General features: G+C 39.8%; 1 protein-coding gene across 11 annotated transcripts in view; it reads left to right on the top strand.

Annotated features, from left to right (window-relative positions):
- Positions 1-18977, top strand: part of MAGI2 (membrane associated guanylate kinase, WW and PDZ domain containing 2) — a 1006736-nt gene that overhangs the window by 664725 nt on the left and 323034 nt on the right. For all 11 annotated transcript variants that reach the window (XR_013271122.1, XM_077474033.1, XM_077474035.1 and 8 more), the window contains one exon: positions 16576-16791. Coding sequence is in view for 10 of the 11 variants with exons in the window: in XM_077474033.1 (XP_077330159.1) it covers positions 16576-16791 (216 nt within the window). In the remaining variant the exon portion in view is untranslated. The remainder of the gene's footprint in view (positions 1-16575; positions 16792-18977) is intronic.

Raw genomic sequence — 18977 nt, forward strand, 5'->3', positions numbered from 1 at the left:
GCTGGAAGGAAAACCTCCACCCCAGTCTCAAGTCTTTTGCAGACTCTAACAGGTTTTCTTCCAAGATTGCCCCGTATTTGGCTCCATCCATCTTCCCATCAACTCTGGCCAACTTCCCTGTCCCTGATGAATAAAAGCATCCCATAACATGATGCTACCACCACCATGTTTCACAATGAAGATGGTGTGTTCAGGGTTATGTGCAGTGTTAGTTTTACGCCACACGTAGCATTTTTCTTTTAGGCAAAAATTTTCAATTTTGGTTTCATCTTACCAGAGCATCTCCTTCCACTTGTTTGCTTTGTCCCCCTAATGGCTTCTCGCAAACTGCAAATCAGACTTCTTATGGCTTTCTTTCAACTGTTGCTGTCTTCTTGCCACTGTTCAATAAAGGCCAGATTTGTGGAGTGTTCGACTAATAGTTGTCCTGTGGATATATTCTCCCACCTGAGCTGTGGATCTCTGAAGCTCTTTCTGTTTTACTTTGGGACTCTTGGCTGCTTCTCTGATGAAATCTCTCCCTGCCCGGCCTATCAGTTTAGGTGGACGGCCATGTCTTGGTATGTTTGCAGTTGTGCCATACTCCTTTCCATTTTCGGCTGATGGATTGAACAGTGCTCTGTGAGATGTTCAAAGCTTTGGATATTTTTTAATAACCTAACCCTACTTTAAACTTATTCAAAACTTTATCCCTGACCCGTCTGGTGTGTTCCTTGGCCTTCATGATGCTGTTCACTAAGGTTCGCTAACAAACCTCTGAGGGCTTCACAGAACAGCTGAATTTATACTAGGATTAAATTACACACAGGTGGACTCTATTTACTAATTGACTTCTGAAGGCAATTGGTCCTACTAGATTTTAGTCAGGGGTATCAGAGTAAAAGGGGCTGAATACAAATGAACGCCACACTTTCTATCTATCTATCTTATTTATTTTTATTTGAAAACCATTTATCATTTTCCCTCCACTTCACAATGATGTGCTACTTTGTGTTGGCCTATAACATAAAATCCCAATAAAATTCATATACATTTTTTTGATTGTAACATGACAAAATGTGGGAGTTTAAATGGTATAAGGCAGTGATGGCACCTTGGCATCCCAGATGTTTTGGAACTACATTTCCCATAATGCTCAACTACACTGCAGAGTGCATGAGCATCATGGGAAATGTAGTTCCAAAACATCTGGCTTGCCAAGGTTCGCCATCACTGGTATAGGGCATGAAATCCACAAAGGAATTCTACACAGAATATAACATGTTAATAGTGCTGAAAGATACTGGCAGGAAATGACGTTGAATGCTTTGTGAATACCTAAACTTAAAGTGTTTGTTAACCCACTTCTATGAAGTCTCCTTATGCCCTCTGTAGCTTAATAACGTGTCCCTGCGCCTGTGTTCTGTAAAAAATCTGCCGATCTGTACTGATATAAGCTCCGGTCCAGGCGCACAGCTGATTCCTCTCCTCCTTCTCCCTCCGACTCACAGCTGCAGTGGGCAGAGCCAAGCCATCCCTCTGACATCAGTCGGGGAGGAGGAGGAGGAGTGAAGAGACAGAGAGCTGACAATCAGCTGAGCGCCTGGAGCTGCACTCATACAAGATACAGATCAGTGTATTTTTTACATTAAACAGGCACAGGGACACATATTATTAAGGTACAAAGGGGATAAGAAGATTCCACAGCAGATAGAGAGGAGCAGGAGTGAGGGGGGTGGGCGCTGCTACAAGAAGGGAGGGGAGGGGGGAGGAGGACAGAGCACACCGACACAGGGAGAGCTGCAGACAGGAAAGCTGCGGCTGGCGGAATCATGCAAACAAGCCACAATGTCAGGGCTCAGCAGCCATAATTATCGTGGTCTGTTTGCAGAGGGGAGGCTATAGTCAGGCAGGATCAGCCAGTTTATTTAAGGTATTCAGGGGGCCAAATTACACAGCACAAGCACTGTGCTGTATAACATGCTTTAAAGGAACAGTATCTGGGTTTTTGGTGGGGGGCGTTAACAAACGCTTTATCAATAGAAATATTTGTGAACATAGGTTGGTATCCTGAATGATGTTAGAAACTAAGTGAATGTTGTCAGCGATGAGTCTGTTAGGCATGAAACCCGATTGAGCTGGAAAGAATAAAGGGGAGATTACTGATACTACTGAAGATTTTAAGGCCATTATTGATGACCGAGATGGGCTGGTAATTTTTCAGGAGGGAATGTCGTTGGCTTTTGGAAGAAGAGACATGTTTGCTAGTAACATTTGCTCCAGGAAATAAATACCATCCAAAATAAAATTAAATACTGTAGTTACGGTATTCAGGGAACTAATACAGATGAACATTTTTATAGTAGGAGGTGGTAAACTGAGTACAGAGCTGAAGAGGACTTTAGCGATTTTTGCTCAACTATCTAAGAGCCTTTTCAGCTTTTGGAGAGAAATGCAGGTCTAACTCCCAACGCTTTTGAAACATTTGTTGGGTTACTGAAGGGGAATGATCTGTTTTCTGAATGCTATAAAGAGAGCTCAGTTCTATGGTTAAGGTCTGTAGTTTGTGCCCCCTTTTTTTTATTACAAACCACTGCAATTTCAATGAGCCAACCTTACAGAAATGCCTTATGGGCATTCCATAAAGAAAACATTGAGGTATCAAGATTAGTGTTTAGTTGAAAATATTCCTCAATAATTTGGGCAACAATTTGTTATATATGGCTGTCTAGATCCTCTTTGGTAAGGTAAGAGGAGTTTTCATGGTGCTGCTGAGTGGAAATGGAGAGTGCCTGAGAGGAGGAGGAGCAACCGGAGGGAAACAGTGCCATCTTGAGCCATGCTGAATTTCTCCCTGGCGTGAAGAAGATAAACTGTAAGCCCTTGTACACACGGTCAGACATTCCAATGGAATATGTCCGATCGGACCATGTTGTCGGATAATCTGACCGTGAGTGTGGGCTCCATCGGACTGTTTCCATCGGAATATCCGACCGACAAAGTTTTAGAGCTGGGCTATAATATTTTCTGACAGCATGGTCCGATGGGACTTTGTCCTATTGTTTGTAGAGAATTCTGATCGGACAAAGTGCCATGCATGCTCAGATCAAATTCCTAGACCAAAGCTATTGGCCACTAGCCTGAACGTAGTCCCGTCGTAACGAAATAACGTCACCACGTTATGAACGATTGGATTTTCCGTCAACTTTGTCCGACTGTGTGTATGCAACACAAGTTTCGGACAAAATTCATCGGACAAAATCCATTGAATTTTGTTGTCAGAATGTCCAACCGTGTGTACAAGGGCTAAAGGACTTCTAAGCAGCGGCATTACCTTTTTTCTGTAGTCTTGGCATGCACAGAATGGTCCACGACGGGAATCTAGTAAAAGTAGCTGATGACATGTGGTAATAACCCCTCTGTCCCGGTCTGTGTCGGAGCTAAGCAGACCGGCTGCTGCCCTGTGTCGTGCTGTGCATGTGCCCCACGTTAGGGTTAATTTTAAAGATATGTTCACAGCTAAGACCTTTAATAAATCATTTATTTCAAGTAAAACATTTTATATGCTTCTAAATAAATGTTTTTTTTTCCCTCAGCCTATAAATTCTTTGCAGATTATTACAGATCTCCTTTAAAAACAAGAAAATGTGCTGATACATATTTTTCACATGTGTTAAACCCACCTTTGGCCGTATGTAGCAAATGCGAGATTATCATTTTAATACAATTTTTTTATAACTGATTGCAGATGTGAGGTTTTGTTTTTGCAAGTAGTGTCTGCAGATTATTCATGAGAGTTTATTAAATTGTACCATTTGTTGTATCCTCAAACCTTGAAAATGTTTACCAGGCAAAATTTTATTTTGCAGTCTGTATGTTTGGCACCTATTAACAGCAAACAATATAACAAATACTTAGCATTTTTGCTGCATAGGCTCTACATGCCAAACTAAATAATTTTCACCAAATGTAATTTCATAGTAAAATGACAAGTGCCCACAATAGAATTTCTAAATTTTCCTGCCTTAAAACTGCAGATTACAGATGTACCATTCCGTTTTAAATAACTTTTTTCCTTGTTTTATTTATTTGTTGATGCACGTGTTTAACGTTTAAATTCAGCTGTTATAATATTTATATTTCCCCTAATCTAAAGTGTTTTGCACAGGTCTCTTTAGTAGGACCTATTGAACAGAAGTTTGCATACTGTGGGAGCCATTCATTGCTTAGATTTTTATTTTTATTTTTATTGCTTTTTTTTTTTAACTAATTTGTTTTAGTTTATTCACTTCAGCCCCGGAAGGTTTTACCCACTACCCACTTCCTGACCAGGCCACGTTTTGCAATATGGCACTGCGTCGCTTTAACTAACAATTGCATGGTCATGTGACGCTGTACCCAAATAAAACGGATGTTCTTTTTTCCCCGCATTTCTTTTGGTGGTATTTGATTACCTCTGCGGTTTTTATTTTTTTGCGCTGTAAACAATATTTCTTTACTTTTTGCTATAATACATATCCCAAAAAAAAGTAAAAAAAAAAATGAATTTCTTCATCAATAAGGCCAATATGTATTCTGCTACATATTTTTGGTAAAAAAAAATCATAATAAGCGTATATTGATTGGTTTGCGCAAAAGTTATAACGTCTACAAAATAGGGGATTGATTTAGGGACTTTAATTTTTTTTATTGCTTTTACTGGTAATGGCGGACTTGTGATTTTTAGCGGGACTGTGGACAAATCTAACTCTTAAGTGACACTTTTTGGGGACCAGTGACACCAATACAATGATCAGAGCTAAACAAAATGCACTGATCCCTGTATAAATTACACTGGCAGGGAAGGGGTGACCAAGGGGTTAAAAGTGTTCCCTGGGAGGTGGATGTTCTAACTGTGGGGGGATTGGATTCACTGGAGGAAAAGAGAGATTTTAATTCAGCTTAGCTGAAACATGATCTCTCCCTTTTTCTCCCTGACAGAGCAGCGCTGTGCTTGTTTACATTGGCTCATCGCTGCTCCATCTCTCCTGTGAACACTCAGTAAACAATCACCTTAGTAAACAAAATGCACTGATCCCTGTATAAATGACACGGGCAGGGAAGGGGTGACCAAGGGGTTAAAAGTGTTCCCTGGGAGGTGGATGTTCTAACTGTGGGGGGATTGGATTCACTGGAGGAAAAGAGAGATTTTGATTCAGCTTAGCTGAAACATGATCTCTCCCTTTTTCTCCCTGACAGAGCAGTGCTGTGCTTGTTTACATTGGCTCACCGCTGCTCCATCTCTCCTGTGAACACTCCGTAAACAATCACCTTATAAAACAACCCATTCAGTTTAAAATAAAAATTAAATGTAAAACATTTTGTATAGTTATAAAAAAAGGGAAAAAAAGGTATTTATAATTTTTTTTATAAGTGATCATTTCCTCTGCATAAGAGCTGATGGGAGGGGGAAGCAGTAGCACATCACATGTGCCCAGTGAATGGCTGTACAGGGGGGGGGGGTGTCAGGACAAACCTGCTCATTGGAGGAGAGCATACTGAATTCCCAGCATAACTAGAGAACTGACCATGTGTGCTCTCCTGATTAGAATGGTCAGTATTTAATAGGAAAGCAAGGGGACTAGCAAGAACACCGGGGATTTCACATAAAAGAAGCAATACAAAGAGAACTGGATACTTTCTCATAAAAGTACATGGTGCAGCAGGCACATATCAGGAATAGGAAGTGTTGGGGTAAAAAAAGCTTTAACTAAAGGCAAATGGGCTGTTCGCCTTGCAGGGGAATTTTCCCCAGAGCTTAGTAAATGTAGTGCAATTTCACTTTGTAAAGGGATACTCAGTCACATTCAAGTTAAAAAAAAAACAGTATTACTTCTTGTAAATTCTTGAATGATGGAAGTTAGCGGAGCTTCACCTCATTCACTAAGCTCTGTGGATAGTGCCCTTGCAAAGTGCAATTTCCCTTGTGAAGCCAACAGTCTATATGCATTTAGTAAGCTAACTCACCAGTGTATCTAAAAGCAGCTTTTTTCTTAGTTTGGCTAGAATCTCTATTTTCAATTGGTGAGATTTTCCCATGCATCCTATGTTGGATACACAACAAAAAGCAAGGTGAAATCTTCTCTTAGGCTGTTGTCATGAGAACAGGTGTTCCCAGTGGAAGATTTACCCTTAGTCTTCTGTTATGTTGACTGTTTTAACATTTTTGATATTCCCAAAGCTTGTCACCAGAACAAATTGAGAGAGACAAAGAACATAATAAAAATCTCACAGATATTTTAAATTTAGACACATATCCAAAACTAAAGCAAACAAATAACATTTTACTGTAATTGTTTCCACAATATATATATATATATATATATATATATATATATATATATATATATATATATATATATATATATATATAATATGTGAATATTATATGTGAATATGGTATCTTTCAGAGTTCATTGATGTTCAGGAACTCTAGGGCAGCAGTCCCCAAATTTCCCAGAACCAGAGACAAACTTGGGAGGGGAGGTGTACAGGAGTGCAGTCCAATTCTCACCTGTTGTAGGAGTACAATGCATATCAAAACCAGATGCTTATGCAGACATGGACCCCAGCATAGAAAGTCATGGCAGCTGGCAACCTAAGCTGCCCTGTGGAGGTTCTGTAAATATAGAGTCTTGCAATGTGCAGTGGGGAAAGCCGAAATGATCACACGGACATTCCCGGGATTTGATTTGGCTATGAATGTTGAGGGACACCCCTTTCTCAAGTCTGCCCAATGAAAATGCTCAAAGTGCTTTACTGACAAAGGGGAAGTACATTGGCAAAAAAGATTGCAGGACTGAGGCAGAACCTACATATCACAAACTGAAGGAGCAAAGAAGTCGAATAGAACTAGGGGTGGGGAGCAAGGCGTGGCCTTGGCTCGGAGACCAGAGGAACAGTAAGGCAGAATGACAACAGTAGGCAGGGAAGGCTATGTGCTGACTCAACAGGAGGCTGAGCTCAGGCAGCAAGGCAAGCAGCTAAAATATAAATCAAGCCTCATTTGCTCACCCGCAGCCCACCCCCCACCGCCTGGCCTGATCCCCAACAGGCTACGGATCAGCACCATTCCATGGTCTGGGAGTTGGGGACTCCTGCTCTAGGGTGTAAATTTAGCAAGAAAATTACCAACTGAATTATGCACAGTCTAGCACCAGTCAGTCAGGGACTTGGTTTGCAATAAATTTGCTACAGATTTTGTATATAGGAGCCACATTTTCTGCAATCTTGGGCAGCTGTTAAGACATATTTTGATTGAATTTTTACAGATTTGCACTCAAAAACACACAAAATTTAAGAAGTTATGAATCAAGCTGATCTCATAGTAGATACTGTATGTCTTCGGCTCCTGTTTTGCATCGCTCAACAGGAAAGTCTGTAAAAAAAATGATATATATGTGTATGTGTAGAGGAAAGTGCATATTTGCACCATAAGAAACATTGCTGCAATAGTACATTGTTTGTTCCTAAATGTATTCAAATCAATATTGTATCTGAGTCAAAGATTTAGACCTTTCCCTGCTACAATTGCTAAATACATTCTACCCTTAACCTTTATCAGATTAACAAGGCTGTGCAATCCCTTATTTAACCTAAAATGCATACGCATGGTATTTTAAGGGATATAGCTTGTTATTAAGTAACAACTTTCATACGTATTCAATTACCCAATGCTTCCATGTAATTATTGCTGTTATCGCATCTTGTTTGTTTCTGCTGTGTGTTCAGTGCCACTATTAACCTTGAAGCATTATGTCATAACCTTCCTGCTGAATCAACACCAAGGGTTATTGCTGTTGGCTTGTGTTTTGTTTTATTTTTACAATCAGTTCCAGTGCCCTTGCAATGAAATTCCTTTTAAAAGAAAAAAAAAGAAAATATATAGAGTTTGTATCCTTATTTGAAGAACTGATAAAAAAAAATTGGTTACATCAGAGATGTGTGTTTGACGCAAAGGCTTAAAGTAAACCTCGTGGCTAGGTTATGGGCATTCAAGTATTTATGTGTTGTTGACAGGCTTTAAAACAAGCCTTCATTGACCTCTGTTGCTAAAGGCACGGTGCAGAAATACAGCCCTAAATTCAAAGCAAAAGCACTGAATTCATTTAGGTCTCTCAAGCAGCTCAGCTCAGCCCTGACTTAAAGTGTATGTAAACCCTCGCTTCAAAAGAGAAATGAAAGGCAAAACCTGTATGTATACATATCTAAACCCATATCTAAAAATATATATATATATATATATATATATATATATATATATATATTCTTCTCTTTTTTATAAGTGATTACATACCCTCTGTTCTCAGTTGCATAAGAGCTAGGAGAAGAGAAATATCAGCAAACTGGTCTTCTCATGGTTTTTGCGACAAATCAACGAGGTCGTTTTAACACTAATTTTAATAATTTTAGTTTGATATGATGATACAATAATGGTTCAGGCCATTCACAAAAAAGTACAGAGGAAAAAAGAAGTACAGAGGAATCTGTGTAATGTTATAATATTGTCAGACCTATAATCTCATCATGAACGCTGATGTATTGTAAATATAAATTATAAATATAAATATATATATACATATATATATAATAGTTTTATATATTATATTTTTATATATATATATATATATATATATATATATATATATATATATATATATATATATATATATATATATATATATACATATATATATATATATATATATATATATATACATATATATATATATATATATATATATATATATATATATATATATATATATATATATATATATATATATATATATATATATATATATATATATATATATATATATATATATATATATATATATATATATGTATATATAAAAATAAATATAAATGTAAATATATTGTAAATGTTCATATATGTTGAACAATGGTCTAACAAACTATTTACTATATAGTAAATGTCCTACATATCTGTACGCATGTATTGTACATTAGCACTATTCCTATGATGGCATCTCATTTATCTGAATTGGTTGATGGCGTTAACAGTGGAGATAGTGATGGGAAACGTAAAACGCTTTCCCTGAGTTTCTAATGCTACCTACTCCATTCCCAGAGCTTTGCTTGAGAGACATTGATCAACTAGCAAAGCATGAGTGAAGTATAATTGCTCAAGACATGCCATCTGTCTAAGCTGTGGATGGATTTCAGAGCGCTCAAGCTACAAATGTAGTTTCATGGGTTTCTCACAGAAAAAAAAAAAAACACAAAATGGCCCAGAGCTAATTTTCCTCAACAAATTTCCCAAGATACCAGATATCAGTTAGTGACAAAAAACAACTGCAAGATAACTGCAGTCTCTCATAATTTATATAAATATAATTAACATAACCGATTTCTTACAGGTATTTCCCATACGGTCTCAAAACATGTTTGTGTAGTATATCTTTCTCTTCATTACTGTTTTGTTATGTTTGGTTATCTACTGCTATGGATTTTCTTAATTGATTATTCAATTTGCTTCTTATCTAATATAGCTGTTTATAGAGGATTTTAACAATTGACACCAGCCCCTACTCTAGGGGAACCTGCAATATCGGGATTGATGTACTAAAGGCAAACATAAGTTGCATTTTTTTACATAGGAATTTCCCCCCTGGCTTAGTGAATGCGGCAGTGGCGGCTGGTGCTCAAAATGTTTTGGTGGGGGGTGCAAACTGAAAAAAAAACATCAATTGCAGCCTCACTGTGCCCATCACTGTGCCCATCAAATGCAGCCACTGTACCCATAAATTGCCACCACTGTGCCCATTAAATGCAGCCACTGTGCCATCAAGCACAGCCACTGTGTCATCAAAACGCAGTCACTGTAATCATAAATTTCCGCCAGTCTGCCCCATCAATTGCCACCAGTATGCCCCATCAATTGCCGCTAGTTTGCCCCATCAATTGCCACCAGTTTGCCCCATCAAATGTTGCCAGTGTTTCCCACCCCCCCCCCCACCCGGCACTTACCTGTCTCGGGTCAACGCATTCTTCCACGTTCCCTCTGAGTCCTTGATGTCTTCTCCTGTCCTCTTCTGCTATGATTGGATGCCCGATAGGCATCCAATCACAGTGCCTGTCACTTCAGCCAATCAGATGACAGGTAACCCGGTGCGATTTATTCGATTCCCTAACACAGCACTGTGTAAGCAGCGAATGCACAGCAGTGCACCTGCTGTTTACCAATTTGGAAGCCTATAAGAGCCCACGGCTCTAATCAGAACGCCTATTAGAGCCAACGGCTCTAATCAAGCACTTCCAAAAACACCCCCACCACTGTAATTAAGATGCCCGGCGCCCGACAAGGGACCGGACACTTGAATAGGGGGTGGCAGAGGCAACAATAGATAGATTAATGCAATTGACGGGTGCAGGAGAGAAGGGGTGGCTCTCCTGCGCCCTCTATGGATACACCACCACTGGAATGTGGTGACATTTCACTTTGCAACAAATACCCAATTATGTACCAAGAAAATCTAAAACAAAAAACAGAATTTTTGCTTGCACATGATTGGATAATGGAAGTCAGCAGACCTGCACCTCATTCGCCTCACCTTCACCTCATTCACTAAGCTCTGATTTTCCATGCAAAGTAAAACTTCCCTTGCAAAGTGAACAGCCTATTTGCCTTTAGTAAATCAACCCTATGGTCTTTCCATTACAGTTGTATAAATACAAAAACATACTATCCAGAGTCATTCTGTACATAAGCCATTCAATCCACTTGTATGGTTAAGGTTGTGGAAAGGAACCAAAACACATGCAGAACACATTTGCTAAACAGGTCCTAGTGGGCTTTGAATTTAGAACTTTAGTGATGAATAAGCTTAGTGCTAACCAGTGAGATGCAATTTTTTGTATATAGCCATCTTAACTCTAGTATCAAACTCCTAAAGCTGGCCATATATAAAGTTTTTTGAAAAAAAATACATAACAAAACTGGATGCTGAATGTGCTGTAAAGGGCTGGAACCAATGAGTTCCAAAGAAAATATGAGAAGTCATTTGCCTTTGTTGAAAATAATTTGCTGATGTCATTGTAAGAACCCTGTATATCAATGCAAGCCCTGTCTTGATCCAATTCTCATCCTAGTCATGTGTTTGCAGACTGTTTTGCACAAGTGAAAATGTATTGATGAAAAGAATTAAAAATACCAAAAGTGCTGAAATCCAGAAAATCTGTGAAAGCAATCTGATGGCAAGATGGATATAAAAGCCAAAACAGTTTGACGATAATCTGTCAATAGAGTATATGTATGGAAAGGAACCATTGAGATCCTAATAGTAGGGGTTAAATCAGTAGGGTGTAACGGGCTGCTCCATCAACCAGCAGGATTACTGACGGCTGAAAAGACAAGATTAAAAGAGCGCACCGGCCTTAGTGTGACACTGTTTATTAAAAGAGATATAGTCCAATGAATGTAGCACACTCACATTGTGTAGATAAACACAAGCGCACCCATAGAGGCTGTGGCTGCTCTCCTGAGTCCAGAAATCCAAGCTGGATGTAAAGCGAACTGACAGTATCTGTCTAATGGTTCACGAGCCGCCCGCTCTCAGCGAGAATCCTGGAAAGCAGAGAGACTCCACACAAGGAAATGTGCACGTACTCCTCAGACGCCAGCTGATAAATGACACTTGGTGGTTGCTATGACTACACGTTTCAGAGGGCATGGCCTCCTTCTTCAGGTCTCCCATATGGTCTCATAGGAGCACTTAAATAGTGTTCGTCATAAGGTTGTTACCCATTATGTCCTATACTATGCACAGTCGCTGAGAGCACATGACTACTAATTAGCAAACCAATCTTTTTTTCTGATAGAACTCATTACCCCTTTACTTTATATGTTTAAGAACATTGTGTTATATCTTATTAAAGAATATATCTATAATATATTTGTACAAAGAATCTAATAGATCTAAAATATATATATGTGTGTCTCTCTCATAGACATAACCTCTCAGAAAAAAATCCATCAAATGTATTGTAATTGGTAAATCAAATTAGTACGAACATTTTTAAAAATATATATATATTGTATAAAAAATAGTATAAAAAATATGCTTATTTAAATAAGCAAATGCTTATTTAAATATTTGTTTAGATGCAAATTAATTGATACAAGTGCTGGGTGGAAAAAGGATGTGCTGTCCGTAGGACATGGGGTAGTGTTGGAGCAATATTGCTCTGCATGGGATGTTTGTTTAACCACCTCAATACAGGGCACTTAAACACCTTCCTGCTCAGACCGATTTTGAGCTTTTTAGCGCTGTCACACTTTGAATGATAATTGTACGGTCATGCTACATTGTACCCAAATTTATCATTTTTTCCCCACAAATAGAGCTTTCTTTTGGTGGTATTTGATCACCTCTACGGTTTTTATTTTTTGCTAAACAAATAAAAAACTGTTTCAGTTTCAAAACTTTGTAAATGAGTAAGTTTTCTCCTTCACTGATGGGGCTGCACTGACGGGCACTGATGGGCACTGATGAGGTGGCACCAATGAAGTAGCACTGATGAGGTGGCATTGATGGGCACTGATATGTGGCACTGATAGGCAGCACTGATGGGCACTGATAGGTGGCACTGATGGGCGACACGGATGGACACTGATAGGTGGCACAAATTGGCACTGATAGCTGGCACGGATTGACATGGATAGGTGGCATGGATGAGCATGGGTAGGCGGCACAGATGGGCATGGATAGTCGGCATGGATGAGCATGGGTGGGCACTGATAGTCGGCATGGATGGACACTGATAGGTGGCACGGATGGGCACTGATAGGTGGCACGGATTGGCACTGATAGGCGGCATTGTATTGTATTATATTGTACTGATGGATGCCAATCATTGCCAAACAATAATGCATGCCAATCAGTGATGCCCATTGTGGGCACTGATTGGCATCCATTGTGGGCACTGATTGGCTTCCATTGTGGGCACTGACTGGTATCCCTGGTGATCTAGGGTGGCATACCTGGTGCTTGGCATCCCTGGTGGTCTGGTGGCATCCCTGGTGGTCCAGCGTGGGCATCCTGGGGGGGGGGGGCTGTGCTGATAATTGATCAGCACAGACCCCCCCTGTCAGAGGAGCAGCCGATCAGCTCTCCTCTACTCGCGTCTGACAGACGCGAGTGAGGAAAACCCGATCAACGGCTCTTCCTATTTACACTGTGATCAGCCGTGATTGGACATGGCTGATCACGTGGTAAAGAGTCTCCATCGGAATGACACCCCGCAACCACGATCGCCGCGATGCACGCCCTAGGGGGCACGCAGCGGCTCAAAATCCTGAGGACTTCATATGACGCCCGGTCAGGATTTTGAAATCACTTTGCTGCCGTCATTCTGATATAGGGCGGGTGGGTAGTGGTTAAATTATACAATAATGTATATCACTTCCATAATGTACATTTTCAGAAGTAAAGCTGGGTTGGTTTTGTACTTTTCTTCTCTTATAGTCTTCTCATAACATAAACTATGGCTAAAAGGTAACAATGAGAACTGTAATGTTTCATTTTAATGGGAATCATATAACTGTCTGGTACTAGATAAGCAGATTTAAATCTTCAGAATTGCAGCTTTTATTAAAATAAAACCTAATACCTGGTATTATATTATAATACCTTGTTCAGACATTTTCTGTTATAAGGTGACAACCAGGGCATTTTTTTCTTGGAGAATAGGTGCAGGAACTCAACCATTAAATGGTGGATGTGGCCAAATTGCACAAACAGTGGAAGGGTCTTAAAGGGGCATTGTTAAATACCAAGAATGCATCACAAAAAGGGTGCAGCAGGCTTGCCGCTGCTTTTAAAACTCAACATCTAAACAGTCAGACGGAGTTCTACGTACTATATTTCAGTATATAAACTCAGTTTACTGTTAAAAATAAGTGTAAAATGCAAAACTCTGGTGGGTGTATCAAGATGTCCGCTTGCCCCTTCTCAGTGTATCCTTACTGTGGAGGAATGGCGGTGATGAAACGTCACTTCCGTTTCACATTCTGACAGGTCGCCTAAGCTGATGGAACACAGGCTCCAGGAGTTGGTCCAGTCACATGGAAGAGGAGTTGTTAGAGGGGCTGGGTGATGGCTATAGCGGTTATTTGGCAGTGTGCAGAAAAACGGATCCCCCTGTCATCGGACTCACCCCAATACCCAAACTCATCAGACCATCGTCACTACCAGCACCCTTAGGAGCCTCTGCATTGCTGGAGAAAAACCACAACACAAGTGGGGGGCGGGGCTTTACCTACCAGTCAACCTGGTAGCCTGTAGCTCAATGGTTTTCAGACCAAACAGTGAGATGGTTTTGCTGCCTTGTCATCGCTGCTGTGGCTCTTTTTACGGGTAGCACAACAGCCTGGGGGGGGGGCAGTGACTCACCCTCCATGCAGCCAGGGATAGAAATGGGAGGTGGAGGCAGTTCAGCTGGTGTTAGCAGACAGTTCAGAGTCCCAGCATGAGGAGTTTGGTTCCACACATCCTCAGACAGCGCCACCCTTCTTGCCAATGCTGGGCTCTCCCAGCATTGGTTAGGTAAATTTGGCAGCTGTGAGACCCCTGTGAGTGCGAGGCCTTAGGCAACCACCTAATTTGCCTAATTAAAGAGCCACCTCTGTTTCCAGTAAACTGCCTTATGATTTGATCACACTGACTCCATTTAAGAATTTGTCCACACTGGATGTTTCTGATCAGCTCTTTTAGCTGTGGTCACTTTTGAATGTGCGCTAAATATTACACAAACCAAATTTCCGAAAACATTGGAATCCTGGATACGACATATGTGGTTTGAATTTGCTAATGTGTGTTCTTTATTTCCCTAATCCATGGGGATAGAAAGGTAAGCTAGCTAGTTCTATACACTTACTGTAAAAATGATATTGCAATAATCATTTTCTATCAGTGTATAAAGTGACACCAGAGCCATGTTTTTGATGTTTCTTGGTCCAAAGACAACATCAGGCATTATGATTGACAATAGATTTACAATGAAAGGACTTGTTAAACATTTAAATGTCTTTATTTCTCATTTACATTTGTGATTGGGAGGGGAATGGTATCTGGGGGTCTCATTATTAAAGGGGGCTTCCAGATTCCTATGAGCCCCTTGTCCACAGACCCCCACAACCACCTGTCAGGGTAGTGGGGAAGGAATACTTGTCCTAATCCACGTGGGAACAAGGTGCTTTGCCAGGGAAAAAAAGATACCCCTGTATGTTGAGGTAATGGGGCCTGGTATGGCTCGGGAGAGAGGAAGCCACATAATTGTCCCCCCCCCCTTTCCTGGCCAGCCAGGCTGCATACTCAGAGGTCTGGTATGGATATTTTAGGGGGACAAATAAAAAAAAGGTTAAAAATATATATAGATTTAAATATCTACAAATTATATTTGATTGCTGGCTTCCATAAAAAAACACACACACAGTCCCCTACAAAGGTCCCCCAAAAATATAGCAAAATCTTAGGTGTCTGCTGTGTATCTTGCAGGACCTTTGGGGTTTGTGTGACTTTTTTCTTTAAAAAAAAAGAAGCCAGGAGGGCAATATCATTAGCTGCCAATCAAAAACTTTTTTTTTCTTTGTAAATATTAGCCATTAAAAAAAAATGGGATCCGTGTGCCATTTTTTCTTTTAAGAAATGAGGTCAGTCGGAAAATGTAATTTGTCAGAAAATTAAAATAATTTTTCCTTTGTAAATATCATCTATTAAAAAAAAAAAACTCCTCCCTTCTCCTTTTTTTTTGCATTGATGCATGTTTCCCAGGGCACTGTCCATAGCCATGCTTTTTTTGGCAACCCTTTGAATATTAGCCCAGAAAATAGACCTTTTATTTTTGTGACAGCTTCCATTAACTTCAGTGGAATTTGGCTTCAGCATCCAATCTTCTTTGAAGTTCCTCAAACTCTGCTCGAACCAAACCCAGACCATTTTGGATCATCCCTATTACTAATCAATATTTATGTCAAAGCTCAAACCGGCTTTTGGAACTTGGTTTGAGACATGCAATTGAACCCTGTTGGTAATTTTTAATAAACAGAATGAAATGTAAAATAAAATAAAATCTTACATGATAAATAATGACATGTACTGTAGATGTACTTAATGGCACCTGTAAAATGTGTTTTAGATCGATACATGTAAGCTACTTCTTAACCAGGTAATAAACTAAGTTCTTAGTACATTTCACTGCATATTCAACAAAGTTATAAGTCTGTCATGAGTAACAAAGGAAATTACATGGGAAGTTCAATGCATATGGGATAGACAACAAAAACCTAAAACAGCTGATCATTTTTTATTTCAATGAATAATCACTGAACAGTAACATGACCAGATGCTAGATTGCTAGTTCCAGACAAGGGCTCTGCATATGAACTGTATATTATTTTATTTAGGTCTCAATTTTACAATCTATGTTATGAGGCTACTTTTGGTAGTTATTGATATGCACCGGAAGACAGACCGCTTGTTTTTTATTTATATTTCTTGGCTAATAAACTGTCAATGTTACATATATTCGCAGAAAATTACTACGGCACTCCAAAGCCTCCAGCTGAACCTGCTCCACTTTTATTAAATGCAACAGACCATATATTTCCTGGTGGCATTCCAAGAGTTGAGGGGAAACGCAAGCGCAATAAATCTGTAAGCAACATGGAGAAGACTGGGATTGAACCTCCAGAGGAGGAGGAAGAAGAGAGACCAGTAATAAATGGAAATGGAGTAGCTGTAACACCAGGTCAGTATATTTATACTTTATTATTTTTCTAGACAGCATGGGGTAAAGCCACATATATGAAGATAAAGTAGCTAATGGAATATTAAAATCAGGAAAGGATGACAAATTGCATACTGCTCTAGTCCACCTACTCTTCCATTTTTTGTCCAAGCCTTATTACCATTATGCTTACTAATAAACCAGCAATATGTCCATTGTTATCACCATCCTAAAAAAATGTACACTTTTTAAGATTACTGCCTGTTGGTTATAAGATGCTATAGGAAGAGTATAAAGCCTACCATTAACTTTATTAGCTGCAAATGTCAACACTAAAAAGTCTCCATGAAAAATATCTCTGGACTTTATTATATTTCTCTGGCTTTTTGAAGTGACATGTAGAGCATTAGGTTCTTGGACATCAGGCTCTTCTGCAAAATAATGTTCCCTTGCATCGTCCTAAAATGTGGGGCAGAAGGATGTACAAGTGTGTTGACATGAACTTATTAGACCCCTTCCCTCTTTGTTAGAAGAAATGTATGTAAGTAACCTATTCCCGCCGGGCATACGCAAATGTGTGTTCACGGCTTTCGGGGGTTATACCTGGATGATGCCCGCAGCTGCAGGCATCATCCTGGTACCGTTGTTTAGAGGGGGCGATTGGCTTTCCGAGCATAACAATTGATGCGCTTAAAAGCTGCTTGGTTGTTATCCCGGAGGATCGGGAGGGGGTTTCCCCCCTCCCGCCGCCTCCTGCCGCCTCCCGCCTCTCTTCCTGGTCCTCCCGGTGACACGGGAGAGACGATCGACAATCTGGCTCTTCTGGCAGCTAGTGACAGAGTGGAACGAAGCCAGAAATGGCTTTGTTCCAGTCTCCTTGATGTAAACACAGAAGCGACGTCACAGCATCACTTCCTGTTTACTCGGCTGCCAATGGCGCCGGATTTAAAAAAATATACAGTCACCACCTATTACTGTCACAAGGGATGTTTGCATTCCTTGTGACAGCAATAAAAGTGATAATTTTTTTTTTTTAAAACACAATTTAGTAATATAAAAATAAATAAAATAAATAAGAATTTTTTTTTTAAACCGCCTCCGTCACTGCGAGGTCGTGCAGCAAAGAAAACGCATATTGCAGTCGCGCCCGCAAATATAAACAGTGTTAAAATCACACATGTGAGGTATCGCTGTGATCATCAGCGCGAGAGCAACAATTATACCACTAGACCTCCTCTCTAACTCTAACCTGGTAACCGTAAAAACAGGTATCGCCTATGGAGATTTTTAGGTACCAAAGTTTGTTGCCATTCCACGAGTGCGTGCAATTATAAAGTGTGACATGTTTGGTATCTATTTACTCAGCGTAACATCACCTTTCACATTATACAAAAAATTGGGATAACTATACTTATTGTTTTTTAATTCATGAAAGTGTCCCCTTTCCCAAAAAAAGCGTTTAAAACGCCACTGCACAAATACCGTGTGGCATAAATTATTGCAACAATCGCCATTTTATTCTCTAGATTCTCTGCTAAAAATAAATATATATATATATATATATATATATATATATATATATATATATATATATATATATATATATATATATACAACCTTCCAATTTAATAGTTTATTGTAAATAAATTAAAATATTTTAAGATGGTCCTTTTTCCTAACTCTTCTGAGTCAAATAAAATCTAGGGTTGAAAAATGGCACTTGAAAAGCACCTGTAAACTGCCTCTCCTGCAGCCCCAGTGTGAAAGCCTGAGTGCTTTCACACTGTGGTGATGTGCTTGCAGGACAGGAAAAAAAGTCTTACAAGCAGCATCTTTGGGGCAGTGCGGGAGCGGTGTACACACACTGCTCCTAAACTGGCCCTGCCATTGAAATCAATGGCCAGCACTGCCTAAGCGCCTGCAAAGGACTTCGCCATCGGTGCTTTGTGGGGGCTTTTACCCTTTTTCGGCCGCTAACAGTAGTTAAAATCATGAAAAGCGCTGCTAAAATGACAGTAGACCACCGCTAAAACTAGCAGCACTCTACTGCTACCGCCGCCACCGCCCCAATGTGAAAGTGGCCTAAGAGGCAGCATGGAAACTGGGTAATTTCATAGAGGTTCATTTATTTATTTTTCTGGACTATATCTTTAGCATCTGACCAATATTTCACCAGAGTGGCATAATGTATGGAGATGTAAGGGATA

The sequence above is a fragment of the Lithobates pipiens genome, unplaced genomic scaffold (assembly GCF_037356315.1).
Source record: "Lithobates pipiens isolate NorthernLeopardFrog02 unplaced genomic scaffold, aLitPip1_a1.2 Scaffold_8, whole genome shotgun sequence".
Taxonomy (NCBI): Eukaryota; Metazoa; Chordata; class Amphibia; order Anura; family Ranidae; genus Lithobates; species Lithobates pipiens.